This window comes from Rhinoraja longicauda, chromosome 34 (genome assembly GCF_053455715.1).
Source record: "Rhinoraja longicauda isolate Sanriku21f chromosome 34, sRhiLon1.1, whole genome shotgun sequence".
NCBI classification, from domain to species: Eukaryota; Metazoa; Chordata; class Chondrichthyes; order Rajiformes; family Arhynchobatidae; genus Rhinoraja; species Rhinoraja longicauda.
This window is the reverse complement of record NC_135986.1, coordinates 21791196-21810444: the sequence shown is the minus strand read 5'-3', so window position 1 is coordinate 21810444 and position 19249 is coordinate 21791196. Positions and strand designations below refer to the sequence as shown.

General features: G+C 47.0%; 2 protein-coding genes across 6 annotated transcripts in view; one reads left to right on the top strand and one right to left on the bottom strand.

Moving 5' to 3' along the window:
* The first annotated feature begins 4747 nt into the window (after nt 1-4747).
* Nucleotides 4748-19249, top strand: part of LOC144609402 (acylphosphatase-2-like) — a 46906-nt gene continuing 32404 nt past the window's right edge. For 3 of the 5 annotated variants that reach the window (XM_078427869.1, XM_078427870.1, XM_078427872.1), the window contains exon 1: nt 15255-15511. In XM_078427869.1, the coding sequence (XP_078283995.1) occupies nt 15349-15511 (163 nt within the window). In that variant the 5' untranslated portion in view covers nt 15255-15348. Of the gene's footprint in view, nt 4795-15254; nt 15512-19249 lie in introns of those variants that run through there. The other 2 variants (XM_078427873.1, XM_078427868.1) reach the window with 2 other exon arrangements.
* On the bottom strand, nt 10143-15588 carry LOC144609401 (putative G-protein coupled receptor 75). Its single transcript, XM_078427867.1, has 2 exons — nt 15167-15588; nt 10143-12718 (listed from the first exon to the last, which is right to left on the bottom strand). The coding sequence occupies exon 2, from the start codon at nt 12615-12617 to the stop codon at nt 11061-11063; it is 1557 nt and encodes a 518-aa protein (XP_078283993.1). The 5' UTR covers nt 12618-12718; nt 15167-15588; the 3' UTR covers nt 10143-11060.

The following is a 19249-nucleotide window of genomic DNA, read 5'->3' as shown; positions in this document are numbered from 1 at the left end:
CAGCCTGACCGCGGGAGAAAACGGCAGGGGAAGAGAAAAAGACATTCTGGCCTTCCATCACAGTGAGGAGGTGACTGGAGGAGACTCACTGTGATGGATGTTTCTTTTGTTTGGTGTTGGTTTATGATTGTATGTGTTAGTGCTTATTTTTATTGCTTATTCTTATTGGTCTTATTGTTGAACTGCGGGTAATTTTTCATTTCACTGCACATATATGTGTATGTGACAAATAAATTGACTATTGACTATAATGCGCGGGGATCGCTGGTCGACGTGGACTCGGTGGGCTGAAGAGCCTGTTTCCGCTCCATATCTCTAAACTGAACTAAACTCTTTAATTACCTCTTCATTTTGGAAAAGGCACGTACTGTAACTTCAACCTAATTTATACGTCCGAGTGATTATTGCACATTCATTTGTTGTGTCAGCTTAGTGTAAAATGCATCAAATTAGTGTAAATGGAACACCATTTACTGTCTGCCAAATCTTGGCAAGGCTTCAATCCACCGACCGAACAGATCTATAACTACTAAACACTCGCCAATCTCAGCTATTCTTTCTAAACCTTCTGATGTTGATGTTGAAACAAAGAACTACAGATGCCGGTTAATACTTGAAAGTACTGGAGTAACTCAGCAAGTCAGGCAGCATCTCTAGAGGACATGGATAGGTGATATTTTGGGTCAGGATTCTTGTTCGGACTTGCCTTACACATTCTAAATGTTTAATTAAGAGTTTCTGCCTTGATAACTCCAATCAAGCACTGAGAACTGGAACCCTCACCACAACTCTTTGGAAGCAAATAAAATGTTTTATTTGCTTAACTTCTTAACTTAATCTAGGTCCCCTAATTATCAAACTCTGAAATTTAAAAAATTCAGTCAGAGTAAAAGTTGTCTCCAACGGCTGAAGAATCTATAAACAGGAAGCTGTGATTTAAGATAATGAGCAAAGGAACCAGAGACAACATGAAGAATTTTTTATCCAATAAGTTATTGGAATTTGAAATACGATAGGGTGATGAATATAGCCTCATTTGCAGCTTTAAAAATGTAACTCAAAGGAACTATTTGGATTATACTTTGAAAGAATAAAGACTTGATGAGCCCAGCAAGCTTTGATGATACTATTCAATTTTATAAAATTGTGCTATTTTGGGCAGATTCTGTCTATTCTACTAGCCTTTATTAAATATAATCTAGAGAACTGCAGTTGTTGGTTTACAAAGCGCTGGAGTAACTCAGTGGGTCTGGCAGCATCTCTGAAGAAATGTGTCGGAGGGAACTGCAGATGCTGGTTTAAACTGAAGATAGACACAAAATGCTGGAGTAACTCAGCGGGTCAGACTGCATCTCTGGAGAAAAGGAATAGGTGATGTTTCGGGTCGAGACCCTTCTTCAGTCTGAGGAAGGGTCTCGACCCGAAACATCACCTATTCCTTTTCTCCAGAGATGCTGTCTGACCCACAGAGTTACTCCAGCATTTTGTGTCTATCTTCGGTAGACCTGTAAAAGGTCTATACCACCGATAAAAGGATTAGGTGATGTTTCGGACTGAGACCCTTCTTCAATCCGAAGAAGGGTTTTCGACCCGAAACATCACATATTCCTGTTCTCCAGAGATGCTGTCTGACCCGCTGTTTTACTCCAGCGTTTTGTGTCTGGCATCTGTGGAGAACATGGATATCCATATTTTATATTTTATGCTGATAATTTATATCAGCATTATAGACAACAGTGGCTATGAACCAATTTAAAACTGAAATGTGTTTGGAAGAAATATTTACAGATTAAAAGTCTTACCTGCGTCGAAATTATCTTTTTGATTGTTGGCAATCCAAGGTCCACTAGCTGCCACTGAACAAATTGGAATCGTGCACAATTAACATTGGGACTAAAAACAAAATCAATCTATCCAATTTGTGGAATTAATTGTGTTACAGTTTGTTGCACCTACCTGTCACAGTACAAGAGAGTCTTTCCCTGTGATAACGTAAACTAGAGCTAGCCGCATTAACCCACACAAACAGGTCAGCTTCAAGTTCAGCAGGTTTTTGAAATTTCCTGTTCTCATGTTTTATCTTAATAATGAGGTTTTCTATAATCTGGAAGCAAAACATGTTTTGTTGTGATCAGCATTGATCAATGTTCTGCATTCAAGACTTTGATTAATATCTACTCTTAGACGGGTAATTTTTTAAATGCCTCTTAGTTCAGTTTAGTTTAGAGATACAGTGTGGAAACAGGCCCTTCGGCCCACCGGGTCCGCGCCGACCAGCGATCCCCGCACACTAACACTATCCTACACCCACTAGGGACATTTTTTACATTTATCAAGCCAATTAACCTACAAACCTGTACGGCTTTGGAGTGTGGGAGGAAACCGAAGACCTCGGAGAAAACCCACGCAGGTCACGGGGAGAACGTACAAACTCGGTACAGACAGCACCCGTAGTCATGATCGAACCCAGGTCTCCGGCGCTGCATTCGCTGTAAGGCAGCAACTCTACCACTTGGCCACCGTGACCGCCCCGGTTGGGGAAGATAATTTGGTCTGTGAGATACCAGGAAATAATTTTCTCCTTCTGTTTAGCCCATGAACACTAGAGAAACAAAAACCCACTTAAAACTTCTGCTTGGCACCATTAGTTGGACTCCAGGCCAATTCCAAAGGTGGTGGCTACTTTTTTGGAAGCTGCACAATGGCCAGTCTTCACGTGGGAACTCGTTAAATCAGCATTGGCAGCCAACTTAACCGAAATAAAAACAGTCCAAAAAGCCCATATTGTCCTCACACAACTAATATAGAAGTTAGCAAATGGTAATCTTCAGCACAAATGGCAGACATTTAAGAAAGATTGTCTGTGGAAGAGTCTGACCCAAATCAGGAGGGCTACAATATAAAAGCAGGGATGTAATGCTGACTATATGACACTGGTCAGACTGCATATCTACAAGGCCAGTCATGGCTTCGGGGAGAAGGGGGTGTTTTGTAGAGTTTACCTGAAGTTGGAGAATTCAATGATCATGCAATTGGGTTGTAAGCTACCCAAGTGGAATATGAGATGATGTGTATAGTTGAACCTTGGCAACGATATATGCAGCCCAAAAATTGATTAACTTTCTTCCAAATTGGCCTAAATCCTCCCTGGAATATCAATGTTAAAACATAGCCATTGTTTGAACCATCCATTGCTGATCTTTGCACCAGAATCTTTGGGGGCTGTTTCGAAATGGTGGGAAGGCACACCCAGCTACCTCAACTCTGCCTGCAGTTTTATTTTTGGTTAAAAATAAGAATGAGGAAAGGAGGCGGCTGCGTTTTTCCTCGGTAACTCACTCGTCTGACCAGTAGTTCGAATGAATATTCCCAATCAATCGAACGTGTTTGGACATGTTCGTGAGGCCATAAAGTGCCAAAATGCCGAAAGTGAAACAGGATCATTGAAAGTGCGTTCGAGAAAAATGTGATTCGACCTTGGCAGAATGAAAAACTGATGACGTTTTGTGCAGACTACTGCAAGATCAGCCCGTGGCTCCATGCATCGTTTATCTGTGCGTTTCCAGGGACAGAGCACAGTCTGATCCCATTACCTGCCGGACCGCCACCTCCATTAACTCCGCCTGGTTTAAGATCTGCCCTGTGGTGGAATTTCTCCACAAGGCTCTCTCTGTCTCTGTGCGTTTGTCGCTCTCTCGCTGTCTCTCTCTCTTTCCCTGTCTCTCTCTTTCTGTATCTTTCTGTCTTTCTCTCTGTCACTGTGTGTCTCTCTCTAGGTGTGTCTCTCTGTAGGTGTGTCTCTCTCTAGGTGCCTCCCTCTGGCTGTGTCTCTTTCTGTCACTGTGTGTCTCTGACTGTGTGCCTCTCTCTCTGTCTCTCTCTGCCTATCTCTTACTGTGTGTGTGTATGTCTCTATCTCTCTGTCACTCTCTCTCTCTCTCTCTATGTCTCTCTCTCTCTGTCTCTCTCTCTCTCTCCCTCCCTCTCTCTTGCTCTTTCTCTCCCTCTCTCTCTCTCCCTCTCTCTCTGTCTCACTCTCTCCCCCTCCCTCTCTCTCCCTCTTCTCTCTCTCTCCCTCTCTGTCTCCCCCTCTCTGTCTCTCTCTCTCTCTCCCTCCCTCTCTCTTGCTCTTTCTCTCCCTCTCTCTCTCTCCCTCTCTCTCTGTCTCACTCTCTCCCCCTCCCTCCCTCTCCCTCTTCTCTCTCTCTCTCTCTCCCCCCTCCCTCTCTCTCTCTCTCTCTCTCTCTCTCTCTCTCTCTCTCTCTCTCTCTCTCTCTCTCTCTCCCCTCTCTCTCTCCCTCTCTCTGTGTGTCTCTCTCTCTGTCTCTCCCTGTCACTCTCTCTCTCTCTCTCTCTCTCCTCTCTCTCTCTCTCTCTCTCTCTCTCTCTCTCCCTCTCTCTCTCTCTGTGTGTGTCTCTCCCTCTGTCTCTGTCTCTCTTTCTCTCTCTCTCTCTCTCTCTCTCTCTCTCTCTCTCTCTCTCTCTCTCTCCCCTCTCTCTCTCTCTCCCTCTCTCTCTCTGTGTGTGTCTCTCCCTCTGTCTCTGTCTCTCTCTCTGTCTCTCTCTCTCTCCCACGCGCCACCAACGGTATTTCAGATTTGAACGGCGCCGATTTCCCGCGCCCGCGCTCGCGCCGTTTGCCGCCAAAAGTGCGAGGTGTCCGCGCGTGCGCGCTGCGGCCCAGGTGACCCGCGTCCCTCCCGCGCTGCCGGCGGCGCGCATGCGCGGACCGCGGCTCCCCGGGGGTTCCCGCCGTCGCCGGGCGTCGCCTCGCGGCCATCAGCGCCTCAACCGGTCAGTGGTGCTGCGGCCCCCCCCCCCCCCCCCCCCGCCCCCGCCGCCATCTTACACAGCGCCTCGGGGTGCGAGTGTGTGTCTCCCTCCCTCCCCCCCTCCCTCTCTCCCTCTCTCCCTCTCCCTCCCCCTCTCTCTCCCTCCCCCTCTCTCCCTCCCCCTCCCCCTCCCTCTCTCCCCCTCTCTCCCTCTCCCCCCCCCCCGCCATCTTACAAAGCGCCTCGGGGTGCGAGTGTGTGTCTCCCTCTCTCCCTCCCCCCCTCCCTCCCTCCCCCCCTCCCTCCCCCCCTCCCTCCCTCCCCCCCTCACTCTCTCCCCCCCTCCCCCCCTCCCTCTCTCACCCCTCCCTCACTCCCCCCTCCCTCTCTCCCCCCTCCCTCTCTCCCCCCTCCCTCTCTCCCCTCTCCCTCCCCTCTCCCTCCCTCTCTCCCTCTCTCCCCCCCTCCCTCTCTCCCCCCTCCCTCTCTCCCCCCTCCCTCTCTCCCCCTCCCTCTCTCACCCCCCCCTCTCTCCCCCCCTCCCCCTCTCTCTCCCCCTCTCCTCTCTCCCCCCTCCCTCTCTCCCCCCCTCCCTCTCTCCCCCCCTCCCCCTCTCTCTCCCCCCCTCCCTCTCTCCCCCCCTCCCCCTCTCTCTCCCCCCTCCCTCTCCCCCCCCTCCCTCTCTCCCCCCTCCCTCTCCCCCTCTCTCTCCCCCCTCCCTCTCCCCCCCCCTCCCTCTCTCCCCCCTCCCTCTCTCCCCCCTCCCTCTCCCCCTCTCTCTCCCCCCCTCCCTCTCTCCCCCCTCCCCTCTCTCTCCCCCCCCCCTCCCTCTCCCCCCCCTCCCTCTCTCCCCCCTCCCTCTCTCCCTCTCTCCCCCCTCCCTCTCCCCCCCCTCCCTCTCTCCCCCCTCCCTCTCTCCCCCCTCCCTCTCCCCCTCTCTCTCCCCCCCTCCCTCTCTCCCCCCCTCCCTCTCTCCCCCAATCCTCTCTCACCCCTCCTCTCTCCCCCCTCCTCTCTCCCCCAATGCTCTCTCACCCTTCCCTCTCTCCCCCCCCTCCCTCTCTCCCTCCCTCCCCCTCTCCCTCCCTCTCCTCTCTCTCCCTCCCCTCTCTCTCCCTCCCTCCCCCTCTCTCTCCCTCCCCCCCTCCCTCTCTCCCCCCCTCCCTCTCTCCCCCCAATCCTCTCTCCCCCCAATCCTCTCTCCCCCCTCCCTCTCTCCCCCCTCCCTCTCTCCCCCCTCCCTCTCTCCCCCCCTCCCTCTCTCCCCCTCTCCCTCTCTCACCCCTCCCTCTCCCCCCCCCCCCCCCCCCCCCCCCGCCATCTCACAGCACCTCGGAGTGCGAGTGTGTCTCCCCCTCTCCCTCTCTCTCTCTTTCTATATATATTCTCTCGCTCACACCTTTTCTCTCTCTATCTATCTATCTATCTCTTTGCATCTCTATATATCTCTTTCTATCTTTCACTTTCTCTCTCTTTCTCAATTTTTCAATTTAAATACTTTATTGGCATGATAAGATACATCATTTCTCTTTCTATCTCTTTCTATATCTCTCTCCCTCCCTCCATCTCTCTCTCTATCTCCCTATCACTCATTTTCTATCTCGTTCTATCTCTCTCTCCTCTCCCCCCTCTATCTCTCTCTCCCTCCCCCCCTCCCCCTCTCTTTCTTTCTATATGTATTCTCTCTCTTTCTCTCACTCTCACTCTTTTTCTAGCTCGTTCTATCTCTCCCTCCCTCTTTCCCTCTCTCTTTCTATATAAACATAGCACAAAAAGTAAGGAAATTTGTGTTTGGTAGATTATTTCTTTGTTGTAACAATGCTTCTTGGCAAGAAATCTTATACCGTTGGAAAGCCTGTTTATTTCCCTTTTAAATGGTGCCACATTTGTAAGGAACATGCATTTGTGGGATGAGCAGCAGAGCTGAGTATATGGGATGCACCCATGAAAAATTTGCCAAATCTTCTCTGCCAATGCCAAACAGCTTATTCTGCCATTGACTCTTGTTCGGTGTTGTTTGGTGGATTGGATGATTGGTCTGAAGAAACAAGACATATTGGCAATTCAACAATTTATTCATTTAATAAACAGGAGCCACAGTAGCGTGTGGAAGAACCATACACAGCCACAACAGCCTGGCACCTCCTCCTCATGCTGGTCACCAGCCTGGTCACACACTGTTGTGGGATGGCATCCCATTCTTGTCAGCACCTGGGGGTACCAGAAGCTCAAAACAAGAGTCAATAGCAACAGCAGAATAAGCTGTTTGGCATTGGCAGAGAAGATTTGGCAAATTTTTCATGGGCGCATCCCATATACTCAGCTCTGCTGCTCATCCCACAAATGCATGTTCCTTACAAATGTGGCACCATTTAAAAGGGTAATAAACAGGCTTTCCAACGGTATAAGATTTATTGCCAAGAAGCATTGTTACAACAAAGAAATAATCTACCAAACACAAATTTCCTTACTTTTTGTGCTATGTTTATATTCTCTCTCTTTTTCTATCGTTCTATCTCCCTCTCTCTTTCTTTATATATTCTCTCATTCTTTTTCTACCTCGTTCTATCTCTCTCCCTCTATCTATCTCTCTCTTTGTATCTCTTTCTATATATCTCTCTTTCTATCTCTCTATCTCTCTCACTTTCTCTCTCTCCCTCCCTCCCTCTCTTTCTATATATATTCTCTCTCTTTTTCTATCTCATTCTATATATTTCTCTCTCTATTCCTCTATCCCTCTCACTCTCTTTCTATCTCTCTATCTCTTTCTATATCTCTCTCTCCCTTTCTCTCTCTTTCTCTATCTCTCATTTTCTCTTTCTATCTCTCTCTCAATCTCTATCTCCCCTCCCTCCCTCACTCTCTATCTCCTCCCTCACTCTCTTCCTCCCTCTCTCTCTCTCTCTCCCTATATCTCTCTCTCTCTCCCTCCCTCTCTCTCTCTCTCCCTCCCTCTCTCTATCTCCCTATCTCTCTATCTCTTTTCTATCTGTCGTTCCATCTCTATCTCTCTCTCTCTCTCTTCCTCCCTCCCTCTCTATCTCACACTCTCCCTCTCTCTCAATCTCTCTCTCTCCCTCCCTCTCTATCTCTCACTTTCTCTTTCTCTCTCTTTTTCTATCACTCGTTCTATCTCTCCCTCCCTCTCTCTTTTTCTATCTCGTTCTATCTCTCTCTCCCTCTATCTCTCTCCTATCTCTCCCTCCCTCCCTATCTCCCTATCTCTCTTTCTATTTCTATCTCTTTCTATATATATCTCTCTTTCTGTATCTCTCTTTTTCTATCTCGTTCTCTCTCTATCTCACTTTCTTTTTCTATATCTCGTTCTATCTCTCTTTCTCTCTCTATCTCTCGCTTTCTCTTTCTATCTCTCTATCTCTCTTTCTCTGATTCTCTATCTTGCTCTCTATCTCTCGAACTATCTCTTTCTCTCATCCTCTATCTCTCTATCTCACACTCTCTATCTCTCTCTCTCTTTTGTTCTCTCTGTCTCTGTTTCTCTCCATCTCTTTCTATACATCTCTCGTTCTCTTTCTTTCCCTCTATATATCTCTCCCTTTCCATCTCTCTCTCTATCTCTCTCCCTTTCTCTATACATCTCTCTCATTCTATCTTTCTCTCTTTCTATATTTCTCTTTCTATCTCTATTTCTCTCTTTTTCTCTTTATCTCTCTTTCTATATCTCTCGCTCTTTCTATGTCTCTCTCTCTCTCCACAGATGGGTTTCTTGTATTATTAGCTTGGGGTTCCTCTCTCTCTCTCTCTCTCCACACATGCATTCTTTGCATTATTAACACTGGGATAATGTTAACTCTGGGTTGCTCTCTCCACAGGTGTGTTTCTTCCATTATAATGGCTTCAGATTCACACAAAAGCCTGTATTTCAAAGCTTCACTTAAACAGGCCCTTCAACCCAACTTGCCCACACCGACTGCAATGCCCCAACTGCGCCAGTCCCACCTAGTGATGATTATTGCAACAATTTCTTCTTTGCTGAAAGATGACATTGAGCACTGTCAGAAATCGCTCAACTTTTGTCAGTTCCGTGAGTCTGGCCAATGATTTGTCTGACAGCACACTGTTGTCGAATTATAGAATCGTTCCAGCATAGGGGATCATTCAGCTCAAAAATAAAGTACAGGTTCTCTAGAGTAATCCTGTCAAGTACTATTCACCTCTTCTTTCCATAGCCCTGCAAATTATTTTCCTGGATCGCCTTTCTAATTTCCCCTTGAAATCCCTGAATGACTCCTTCCATCATTCTCAAAGGCAGTGAGTTGCAGCTTACAAACATACGTTATATATATTTTAAAATTCCTCATCATCACCCCTCGCCCCCCCAAATAACATTTGGGCGGCACGATAGCATATTGGTAGAGTTGCTGCCTTACACCGCCAGAGTCCTTGGTTCAATCCTGACAGAGTTTGTACGTTCTCCCCGTGACCTGCGTGGGTTTTCTCTTAAGTTCTTTGTCTTCCCAGCACACTCCTAGGACATTCAGGTTTGTAGGTTAATTGGCTTGCCATAAAATGTTTTAAATTATCCCTAGTGTGTAGGGTCGTGTTGATGTGCGGGGATCGCTGGTCGGCGCGGACTCGGTGGGCTGAAGGGCTTGTTTCCACGTTGTATCTCTAAACTAAACTAAATTATTTTAATTCCGTGTCCTGCATCCTTGAACTGTCAGCTGCACCAGATTTTCTCTAATTACCCCCCTCACAGCTGATCTTGATCTTGTGCATCATCTATTATTATATTCCTCAAACTCTCTGTTTGTTGTCGTCCCCGGATAATCATGCCTTATCATTGTGCCCCTGTCACACGATAGCGCGACAATTTTAGACCCACCTTACTCACCAATGTCCTGGGGTCACCTTAATGCAAGTTTCATTCACATTGGTCTTATATTTTTAAAGTTATAGACATTATAAAGTTGAAAAATTACCTTTTCAACGAACGCTGCTCGTCTTCAGAGCTCGACATCACGATGGGACCCGTTCGAGTGACCGGAGTGGCGGCCAATGAGGGAAGGGGGGGCCCTGATGGCCGCCGGGGGCGGGACCCGCTGGAGTGATGGGAGTGGCGGCCAATGAGGGAAGGGGGGCCCTGATGGCCGCCGGGGGTGGGACCCGCCGGAGTGGCGGCCAATGGGGGGGGGGGGGGGGGCGGGACTGCTGAGCAGACGAGCTGCCACTGACTTTAATAAATGTGCTCCCCCCCTCTGCCGGGAGGACAGGCGCCCATACCGGCGTGCCCCGCACCTGACCTCCCGTGGGGCAGAGGGTCAAACAAGATGGCCGTCGCCGCCGAGCTGCGTTTTGGACGTCACAAAGGGAGAAGTCCCGCGCGATGAAGTGCATGAGTGGGGGGGGGGGGGGGGTTTGCACGGAGGGGGTTGCCGGGCCTGCAGAAGAGATTTGGACCCAGCCTGTTCTCCATTAAATTTCCTTTCAAACATTATCAGCCCAGGAGAGCAATCCCAGTATAATCGTTTAGCTAAAATCCATCGCCACTGAAAATCATATTAGAGGCTCATTTATGTGGAGTTGGACATGGTTTCCACCTGTCCCATAAACCTGTTTAATGTTAAATCAACCACTCTGCCACCAATAATGTCCTGTGGCTTTTGACAATTTGGGTGGACATTCATACAATTTGTAACATATATCCATGTCATCTGGCAGGGAACATACAAAAGCCATGCTGGACCAGAGTTTTATGGATTGTTAGTTAATAACCAATGTTCATTATTTCATATACTGTATATGTCAGATATTTAACAGTCCAGTGCCCTACGATCAGCAATATTTGTATATTGCTGATAATTGATCTTATCGAAACGTATAAGATTATTAAGGGGTTGGACACGTTAGAGGCAGGAAACATGTTCCCAATGTTGGGGGAGTCCAGAACAAGGGGCCACAGTTTAAGAATAAGGGGTAGGCCATTTAGAACGGAGATGAGGAAAAACTTTTTCAGTCAGAGAGTTGTGAATCTGTGGAATTCTCTGCCTCAGAAGGCAGTGGAGGCCAATTCTCTGAATACATTCAAGAGAGAGCTAGATAGAGCTCTTAAGGATAGCGGAGTCAGGGGGTATGGGGAGAAGGCAGGAACGGGGTACTGATTGAGAATGATCAGCCATGATCACGTTGAATAGCGGTGCTGGCTCGAAGGGCCGAATGGCCTACTCCTGCACCTATTTGTCTATTGTCTGCTTTCAAGCAAAAACATTCTTGCCACTGGAATTTTGTCCATTCCTATTTTACTATTCACATAGACAGGTGGCAGGTTTAGACAGATGGGATAGGAATATGTTTGGCAGAGGTGCTGTCATGGTCCTGCGTGAAATCGGATGTCTTTGAGATGTGGTAGTACATTCCTGTATAGGACTGAGCTGACCCGAAGTTTTGCCTCTTGGGCTGCAGGCTTGTTGGAGTGCTGTTCTCTTGGAGGCCGCTGGCATTGTAGATACTGTAATAGGGCTCCATCCGAGTGTTGATCGGCGTCGAGGGGCTCTGCACTTTCTGTTGAGGCTCGACGGAGGTGAAGGCATCCTTTGAATTACTCGGGCCGCAGGCCTGGTCAACGAGCTTTCTCTGGGGCTTGGGAGAGAGGATGTATGCCGAGTTGGTGTCGTGGTGGGAGGACTTGTTCCTGTTGGCAACCAGGCTGCCGTCTCCCACTGCTTTCAACCTCGTTTTCTGCTTGCAGCACAGCAGTAGGCCCACGAGGTGCGTGTACCACGCCACCTTCTTGCGCAGGCCAGATTTGTTCCGGGAATAGATAAATGGGTTGAGGCCTGACCTAAAAAACACTAGGGTCAACCCGCAGAGCTCAAACTGATAGATGATAAAACTGTTTTCTGACGATAAGACGTCATGCACCAGCGCTATACCCAGTGGTAGACAGCAGACGACTGATAGCAGAATCATAATGCAAGTCACGACAGCTTTGGAATCCTTAACAGCTGAAAGATTCACAGTTTGCTCGAGCTTTTTATTGGACGCCAGGGCATTTTTACTTTGGACGGTGGCGTGCAGATGTATCTGCACATGGGGAGCTTTGTTGGATTTCTGTTTTCTGTATAAAGATGGCCCCGGGCCTTCAGGAGGGAGAAAGGAGTCAGGCTTTTTGGGGTCGACCACGGTGATTACGGGGCACCGGCGTATCTGTGCGTTCTTGTGCAGAGTTTGAGCGATCATTGCGTAAGAGACGGCAACGATGCCCACGCAGAGGGTGAAGTCCACGACGTACGTGTACAAGATGGCCTTGCCGTCTTCGTTGACCAGCCCCAGCAGCGGCACGCAGATCTTGGAGCCGTGGTACCTCGTCATGGCCGACAAGGTGGCCAGGGTGAAACTGATGACCCACAAGATGGCGGTGAAAAGGAGCCTGCAGAGGAACGAGGAGCAGTGTTCTGTCTGCTGCCCCAGCACCATGCGCAGGCGGTGGACGGCGATAACAGCAACCGTTTTCAAAGACATTATCACGAAGCCCGTGGTGGTGAGGTGGAAGGTGAAGCAGAAAGCGTCCGACACGCTGGCCCCGTTGCTGGAGAACATCACGAAGCCAAACATGGGGGCTGTAACGAGGCAGATGAAGAGGTCACAGAACGACAGGTTCAGAATCATGAAGTCGAAATGAGTCCGAAACTTTCGGCAAGATGGATTGAAGAAGGACGAAAAGACAATTAGATTCCCGTAGGAGCCAAGGCAGAACACCAGGATAAGTAGAAGGATGCAGGTGGCCAGTGTGGCTCTGTGGATGGCTGTTTGCACCTCCGTTTGATTCTTGCCTGGAGAGCAGTTGGTGAGCACAGGGAAAATACATTCCAGGCTTGTGTTCATCTTGAAACGGAGCTTGTCTTTTATAAAATATGGTTGGGTGTCCGTTCAGGTAGAATTAAATGGCAATTTCAGAAAGTGTTTTGATGGATTAATTGTGGTTCCTGGAAACAGAAATAATATATAATAATTATAATTATAATAATAATAATGAATAAGTTTATTGGCCAAGTATGCATATACAAGGAATGTGCCTTGGTGCTCCGCTCACAAATGACAACACAAACGGCGCAGTGGCGCAGCGGTAGAGTTGCTGCCTTACAGCGAATGCAGCGCCGGTGACTCAGGTACGGGTGCTGTCTGTACGGAGTTTGTACGTTCTCCCCGTGACCTGCGTGGGTTTTCTCCGAGATCTTCGGTTTCCTCCCACACTCCAAAGACGTATAGGTTTGTAGGTTAATTGGCTGGGCAAATGTAAAAATTGTCCCTAGTGGATGTAGGATAGTGTTAATGTGCGGGGATCGCTGGGCGGCGCGGACCCGGTGGGCCGAAGTGCCTGTTTCTGCGCAGTATCTCTAAATCTAAATCTAAACATACAGTTAACAATTAAGAATAAAGCATAAACACATCAAAACAAGAAAACACCATTACGGTCTAAACATGTGGGTGAAAATAAACCAGAGCAAAAAAGAGACTACAGACTTTGGTTATTTAGTAGAACTATCACTCATGGAACTATCATTATTCAACTTCAGATAGCTCCTCTGTCCCTCTCTTTCCCTTCCCCCTTCCCAGTTCTCCCACTGTCTCCTACTACATCCTATCTCGCCCTCCCCCCCCCCCCCCCCTCTGACATCAGTCTGAAGAGGGGTCTCGACCCGAAACGTCACCCATTCCTTCTCTCCTGAGATGCTGCCTGACCAGCTGACTTACTCCAGCATTTTGTGATACCTTTAATATATCATTATGGTAATGCAGCACAGAAAAAGACCCTGCAGCCCATCGAGTCCATGCTGACCCATCAAGCACCCATTCATAGAGTCATAGAGTGATGCAGTGTGGAAACAGGCCCTTAAGCCCAACTCGCCCACACCAGGCAACAATGGTCCCAGCTACCCTAGTCCCACTTGCCTGCACTTGGTCCATATCCCTCTAAACCTGTCCTATCCATGTACCTGTCCAACTGTTTCTTAAACGATGGGATAGTCCCAGCCTCAACTACCTCCTCTGGCAGCTTGTTCAACACACCCACTACCCTCTGTGTGAAAAAGTTACCCCTCGGATTCCTATTAATTTTTTTCCCCTTCACCTTGAACCTATGTCCTCTGGTCCTCAATTTGGCAAGAGACTCTGCATTTACCTGATCGATTCCTCTCGTGATTTTGTATACCTCTATAAGATCTCCCCTCATCTTCCTACGCTCCATGGAATAGAGACCCAGCCTACCCAACCTCTCCCTTTAGCTCACACCCTCTAGTCCTGGCAACATCCTCGTAAATCTTTTCTGAACCCATTCGCAGTAATCTCATTCATATTTTCCTCATATTCTAAACAACTCCCCCAAGAATCTGTGTAGGAAGGATCGACATATGCTAGTTTATACTGAAGATAGACACAAAGCGCTGGAGTAACTCAGAGGGTCATGCCTTTTCCTAACCCCAGTTGCCCCCTACCCCCTAATTCCTGCACCCAACACACCAACTTCAAGAACTGACTGTTCACTTGCTGCCTAATAAATCCCACCCCTTGACAGGTGCCATTGTAACAAGATAATCAATGTTATTCACTTCGCCTGTCAGTGGTCATAATGTTTTGGCTGATCGGTGTACAGATAACCCATCAAAAAGTATGCCTATAATTTGTCACTAATTAGCTGTTGCACCTTCACCTTGAAGTTGGTTGACCAGACTTGTAATATTCCCCCTCAATCTGTTTCCTGTGCAAAGTGAAGTCCTATTAGATCAGCTCTCTCACCCTTTCTTTGTGAAAATAATGCATTATGGTACAATTTTCTCTAAAATAACATTGATTGTACTCCCAAGAAATGATGGGGAGAATTCACGGAGGTGTGTATGTTGATCGCACAATGCTGACACTGTGATTGTCATCCATGGATTTGAAATGCCTTCCTTGTACTGCTGCTGATTGCTACAGAGACACACACAGTTACGCATTTATATAACATTTACATGCTGTGTACCAAAAGCTTTAGAATCATATCAGTCTGAAGAAGGGTCTTGATCCGAAACGTCACCCATTCCTTCTCTCCTGAGATGCTGCCTGGCCTGCTGTGTTACTCCAGCATTTTGTGAAATATATATATTTTGTTTCAAACATCGAGAATAATTTGTCCAATGTTGTACTGTACTAAATATACCTATAACATATGTATATGTATACGTATAACATTTTCAACACCTTTGGATGATAGGGAAAAAAAAACTCTGCAGGTCGTTTCTAACAGTATTTTGTTCGAACCAAGGTACACATGAAAGAGTAAAGAATAAAATGTACATTCTTGGTACTTTAGATGTCTGAATTAACATAAATTTTGCAATGGCTTTTCATTCGCAGAATCGTTACTCAAAAACGAATTAAGTGCCAATACATACCACTCGGTTTGCTTTTGATCATAGGCTCACATTTTGGCTGTGATCGGCGATGTGCTAAATCTCCATGAGACGACACTTTGGCATTTGGGCTCGGTACTGCAGCTCTTTGACATTGACGGCTGAGGGAATCAGAAATCCTCAGGCCCGACGGGTTGCATCAAGCGCCGTCCACATTGCGAAAAATGCAAAGCCAAATGTTAAAACTCGGAGAGATAATCAACCATCCCACTCAATACGCCAACATACATTGCGGCCTCATTGTTAAACAAGCTTTTTTTTCCCCATCCGATGCTGCAGTCCGGAGCAATCTCCGGTTTCTAAGGAGTGTTACCATGGAAACTACAAGTACGTATACGAATTGGAAATGTGTTTTGCTTGCGAGCTGTGGCCCTGATGCATTTATCGACAGGTTGGCACAGATTGATGAACCTGCCCATGGACATATATTCACTTCTACGATGAATGTGATTGGATGCATGTTGCATTTTTCTGTCTTAAAACCCATTATTTTGATGGTAATTTTCAACCAATCTCTGGTTTCAACCAATCTCTGGGTACAAATATGTCCTACTTTTACATCACCCCATATACGTGCATGTACAACGAGTAGAAACATAGAAAATAGGTGCAGGAGTAGGCCATTCGGCCCATCGAGTCTGCACCGCCACTCAATATGATCATGGCTGATCATCCAACTCAGTATCCCGTACCTGCCTTCTCTCCATACCCCCTGATCCCTTTAGCCACAAGGGCCACATCTAACTCCCTCTTAAATATAGCCAATGAACTGGCCTCAACTACCTTCTGTGGCAGAGAATTCCACAGAGTACTTATCAATGCACATATAACACTGGTTGGCGAAGGTGTGGAAGCCATGTACCATTTATAAAAGAGCCACACACCACTCAGAATGGAATATAGGGCTGGAACACATGCAAGAACTGGCATCTGCAGTTTCTGTGGAACAGGACATTTATCTCTGATATTATTGTGATTCTCTCTGCATAGCTGCATCTTTATTAATAGGTGGAAGGATAGGACAACACGATAGGAATTAAATTATACCAACATTAAATGGAGAATTAGTATCAGCCAAACTAAGGCTGATAAGTCCCATGGTGCATATTCACAAAATGCTGGAGTAACTCAGCAGGTCAGGCAGTATCTCAGGAGAGAAGGAATGGGTGACGTTTCCGGTGGAGACCCTTCTTCAGACTGAAGAAGGGTCTCGACCCGAAACGTCACCCATTCCTTCTCTCCTGAGATGCTGCCTGACCTGCTGAATTACTCCAGCATTTTGTGAATAAATACCTTCGATTTGTACCAGCATCTGCAGTTATTTTCTTACAGTCCCATGGTGCAGGTGAGTTACTCTATACGATCTTAAAAGAAATAGTCTCTTAGATATGTCCGTCTTAATCTACCTGATCTCCCTGTGGCTCAGCACTTCAACTCCCCCTCCCATTCCCAATCTGACCTTTCTGTCCTGGGCCTCCTCCATTGTCAGAGTGAGGCCCAGTGCAAATTGGAGGAACAACACCTCATATTTCGCTTGGAGAAGTTTACACCCCAGCGGTATGAACAATGACTTCTCTAACTTCAGATAGCCCCTGCTTTCCCTCTCCCTCTCCCTCCCCTTCCCAGTCTTCCTGTCTCCGACTACATTCTATCTTTGTCCCGCCCCCTCCCCTGACATCAGTCTGAAGAAGGGTCTCGACCCGAAACGTCACCCATTCCTTCTCTCCAGAGATGCTGCCTGACCCGCTGAGTTACTCCAGCATTTTGTGTCTACCTAGTCTCTTAAATAATTTGTTTAGTTATACTGTTATAGTTTAGTTTATTGTCATGTGTACTGAGGTCCAGTGAAAAGTTTTTGTTGTATACTAACTAATTAATTAGTGCTTTAGTTCTATACTTCCAATAATCCTAAGATTCTGGCGAAGAATTGGGAAACCTCTATTCTCAAAGGGAGGAAGAATAAAAGGGGGATCCACAGGTTAATTAGGCTATTGTATATTGCTTAATAATGTTAGAATCAATTAAGAAGAAAATAATTGGAAAATTGAGAGCTAATCAAGTAAAAGCAGCCTGACAATCAGATGAAATCACCTGACAAACGTCTTAGTTTTTTTTGATCTGGAGTCAGAGTGATATAGTATGGAAACAGGCCCTTTGGCCCAACTTGCCCACACCGGCCAACATCAGTCCAATCTACACTTGTTACACCTGCCTGCGTTTGATCCATATCCCTCTAAACCTGCCCTATCCATGCACCTGTCTAATTATTTCCTAAATGTTGTGATAGTCCCTGCCTCAACTACCTCTTCTGGCAGCTCGTTCCATACACCCACCACACTTTGTGAGAAAAAGTTACCCCTTAGATTCTATGAAATCTTTTCCCCTTCACCGTAATCCTATGTCATTTGGCTCTCGATTCCCCTACTTTGGTCAAGAGACTCTGTGAGTCCACCCATTCTATTCCTCTATTGATTTTATACACCCCTATAAGATCACTCCTCATACTTCTGTGCTGCAGGGAATAAAGTCCTAGCTTGCGCAACCTCTCCCTGTATCTCACACCCTCTAGTCCTGGCAACATCCCAACACCTCGTAAATCTTCTCGGAACCTTTTCCAACTTGACAACATCTTTCCTATACCATGGTGCCCAGAACTGAACACAAATACTCTAAATGCGGCCTCACCAACATTTTATACTACTGCAACATGGCCTCCCAACGTCTGTACTCAGTACTCTTGACTGATGAAGGCCAATGTGCCTTTTAGACCACCCTGTCTACCTGTGAGTCTTGGTGAAACCCAAACTGGGTGTTAGTGAGTAGGTTATTGCGAGCAAGTGGCACTTGGAGAGCACTCTTGACGATAGTCTCCATGACTTTGCTGATGATTGAGTGTAGATTGATTGAGAACCAGCTGTACTTCATTTGTTCTGGATTCAGTGAAGTGGATGAACCTGGGCAATTTTCCCACCTTTCTGGGCGTATGTCCGTATTGTAATTACTCTGAGGCCCAGTGCAAATTGGAGGAACAGCACCTCATATTTCGCTTGGGCAGGTTACACCCCAGCGGTTTGAACATTGACTTCTCCCACTTCAGGTAGTCCCTGTTTCCCCTCTCTATCCCTTCCCCTTCCCAGTTCTGCTACTAGTCTTCCTGTCTCCGTCTACATCCTGTCTTTGTCCCGCCCCCCTCCCCAGACAACAGTCTGAAGAAGGGTCTCGACCCAAAATGTCACCCATCCCTTCTCTCCTGAGATGCTGCCTGACCTGCTGAGTTACTCCAGCATTTTGTGTCTACCTATTGTATATTGATAGATGAATATATAAGAATTTCAAGCAAGAGTGAGAAATTGCCTATCCCTAAACTCTTAACTTTGTGCATTGCAAGAATTTTTAATTGTCCAAACTAGTGTCTAAATGTAAACATTGATTTTCTTTTTAATCAAATTTTCCCAAGCTTAATCATTGTTCATGGGAAGATTCCAATATAAATTTAGAATTTTCCCTTGTTATGTAAAAGGGTCTGAAGAAGGGTCTCGACCCGAAATGACACCCATTCCTTCTCTCCCAGACATGCTGCCTGTCCCGCTGAGTTACTTCAGCATTGGACGAAGGGTCTCGACCCGAAACGCCACCCATTCCTTCTCTCCAGAGATGCTGCCTGACCCGCTGAGTTACTCCAGCTTTTTGTGTTTATCTTCTGTTGTGCAAACCAGCTGGAAACTGAATAAATTTGATGACTTGAAGAGAGGAGGGGCAGGACAAAGCGTGGCAGGCAATAGGTGAACATCGGTGGGGGTGGGGTGATAAGCAGATGGTTGGACAAAGGCCAAGAGATGAAAAAAAGGTTTGAGATAATAGGATTGAAGAGTTGCAAATTGTGAAGCCAGAGGAAAGGATGGAGGGGATGGGGAGAAATCAGTGCGAGTCTCTAAGTATGGCACAGGGGAGGACCCCTTTATTCTGTCTAATGGTTCTGATTGCCCAAATGCAAGAAGTTGTAATAGAACAAGGCTTCAGAGTGTTATTCGAACAGTGTATAGCAAAACGAACAGCTGTCCACCA

What these genes read in the sequence shown, in the direction of transcription:
- LOC144609401 (XM_078427867.1), bottom strand. Translation starts at nt 12,617, where the DNA reads ATGAACACAAGCCTGGAATGTATTTTCCCTGTGCTCACCAACTGCTCT.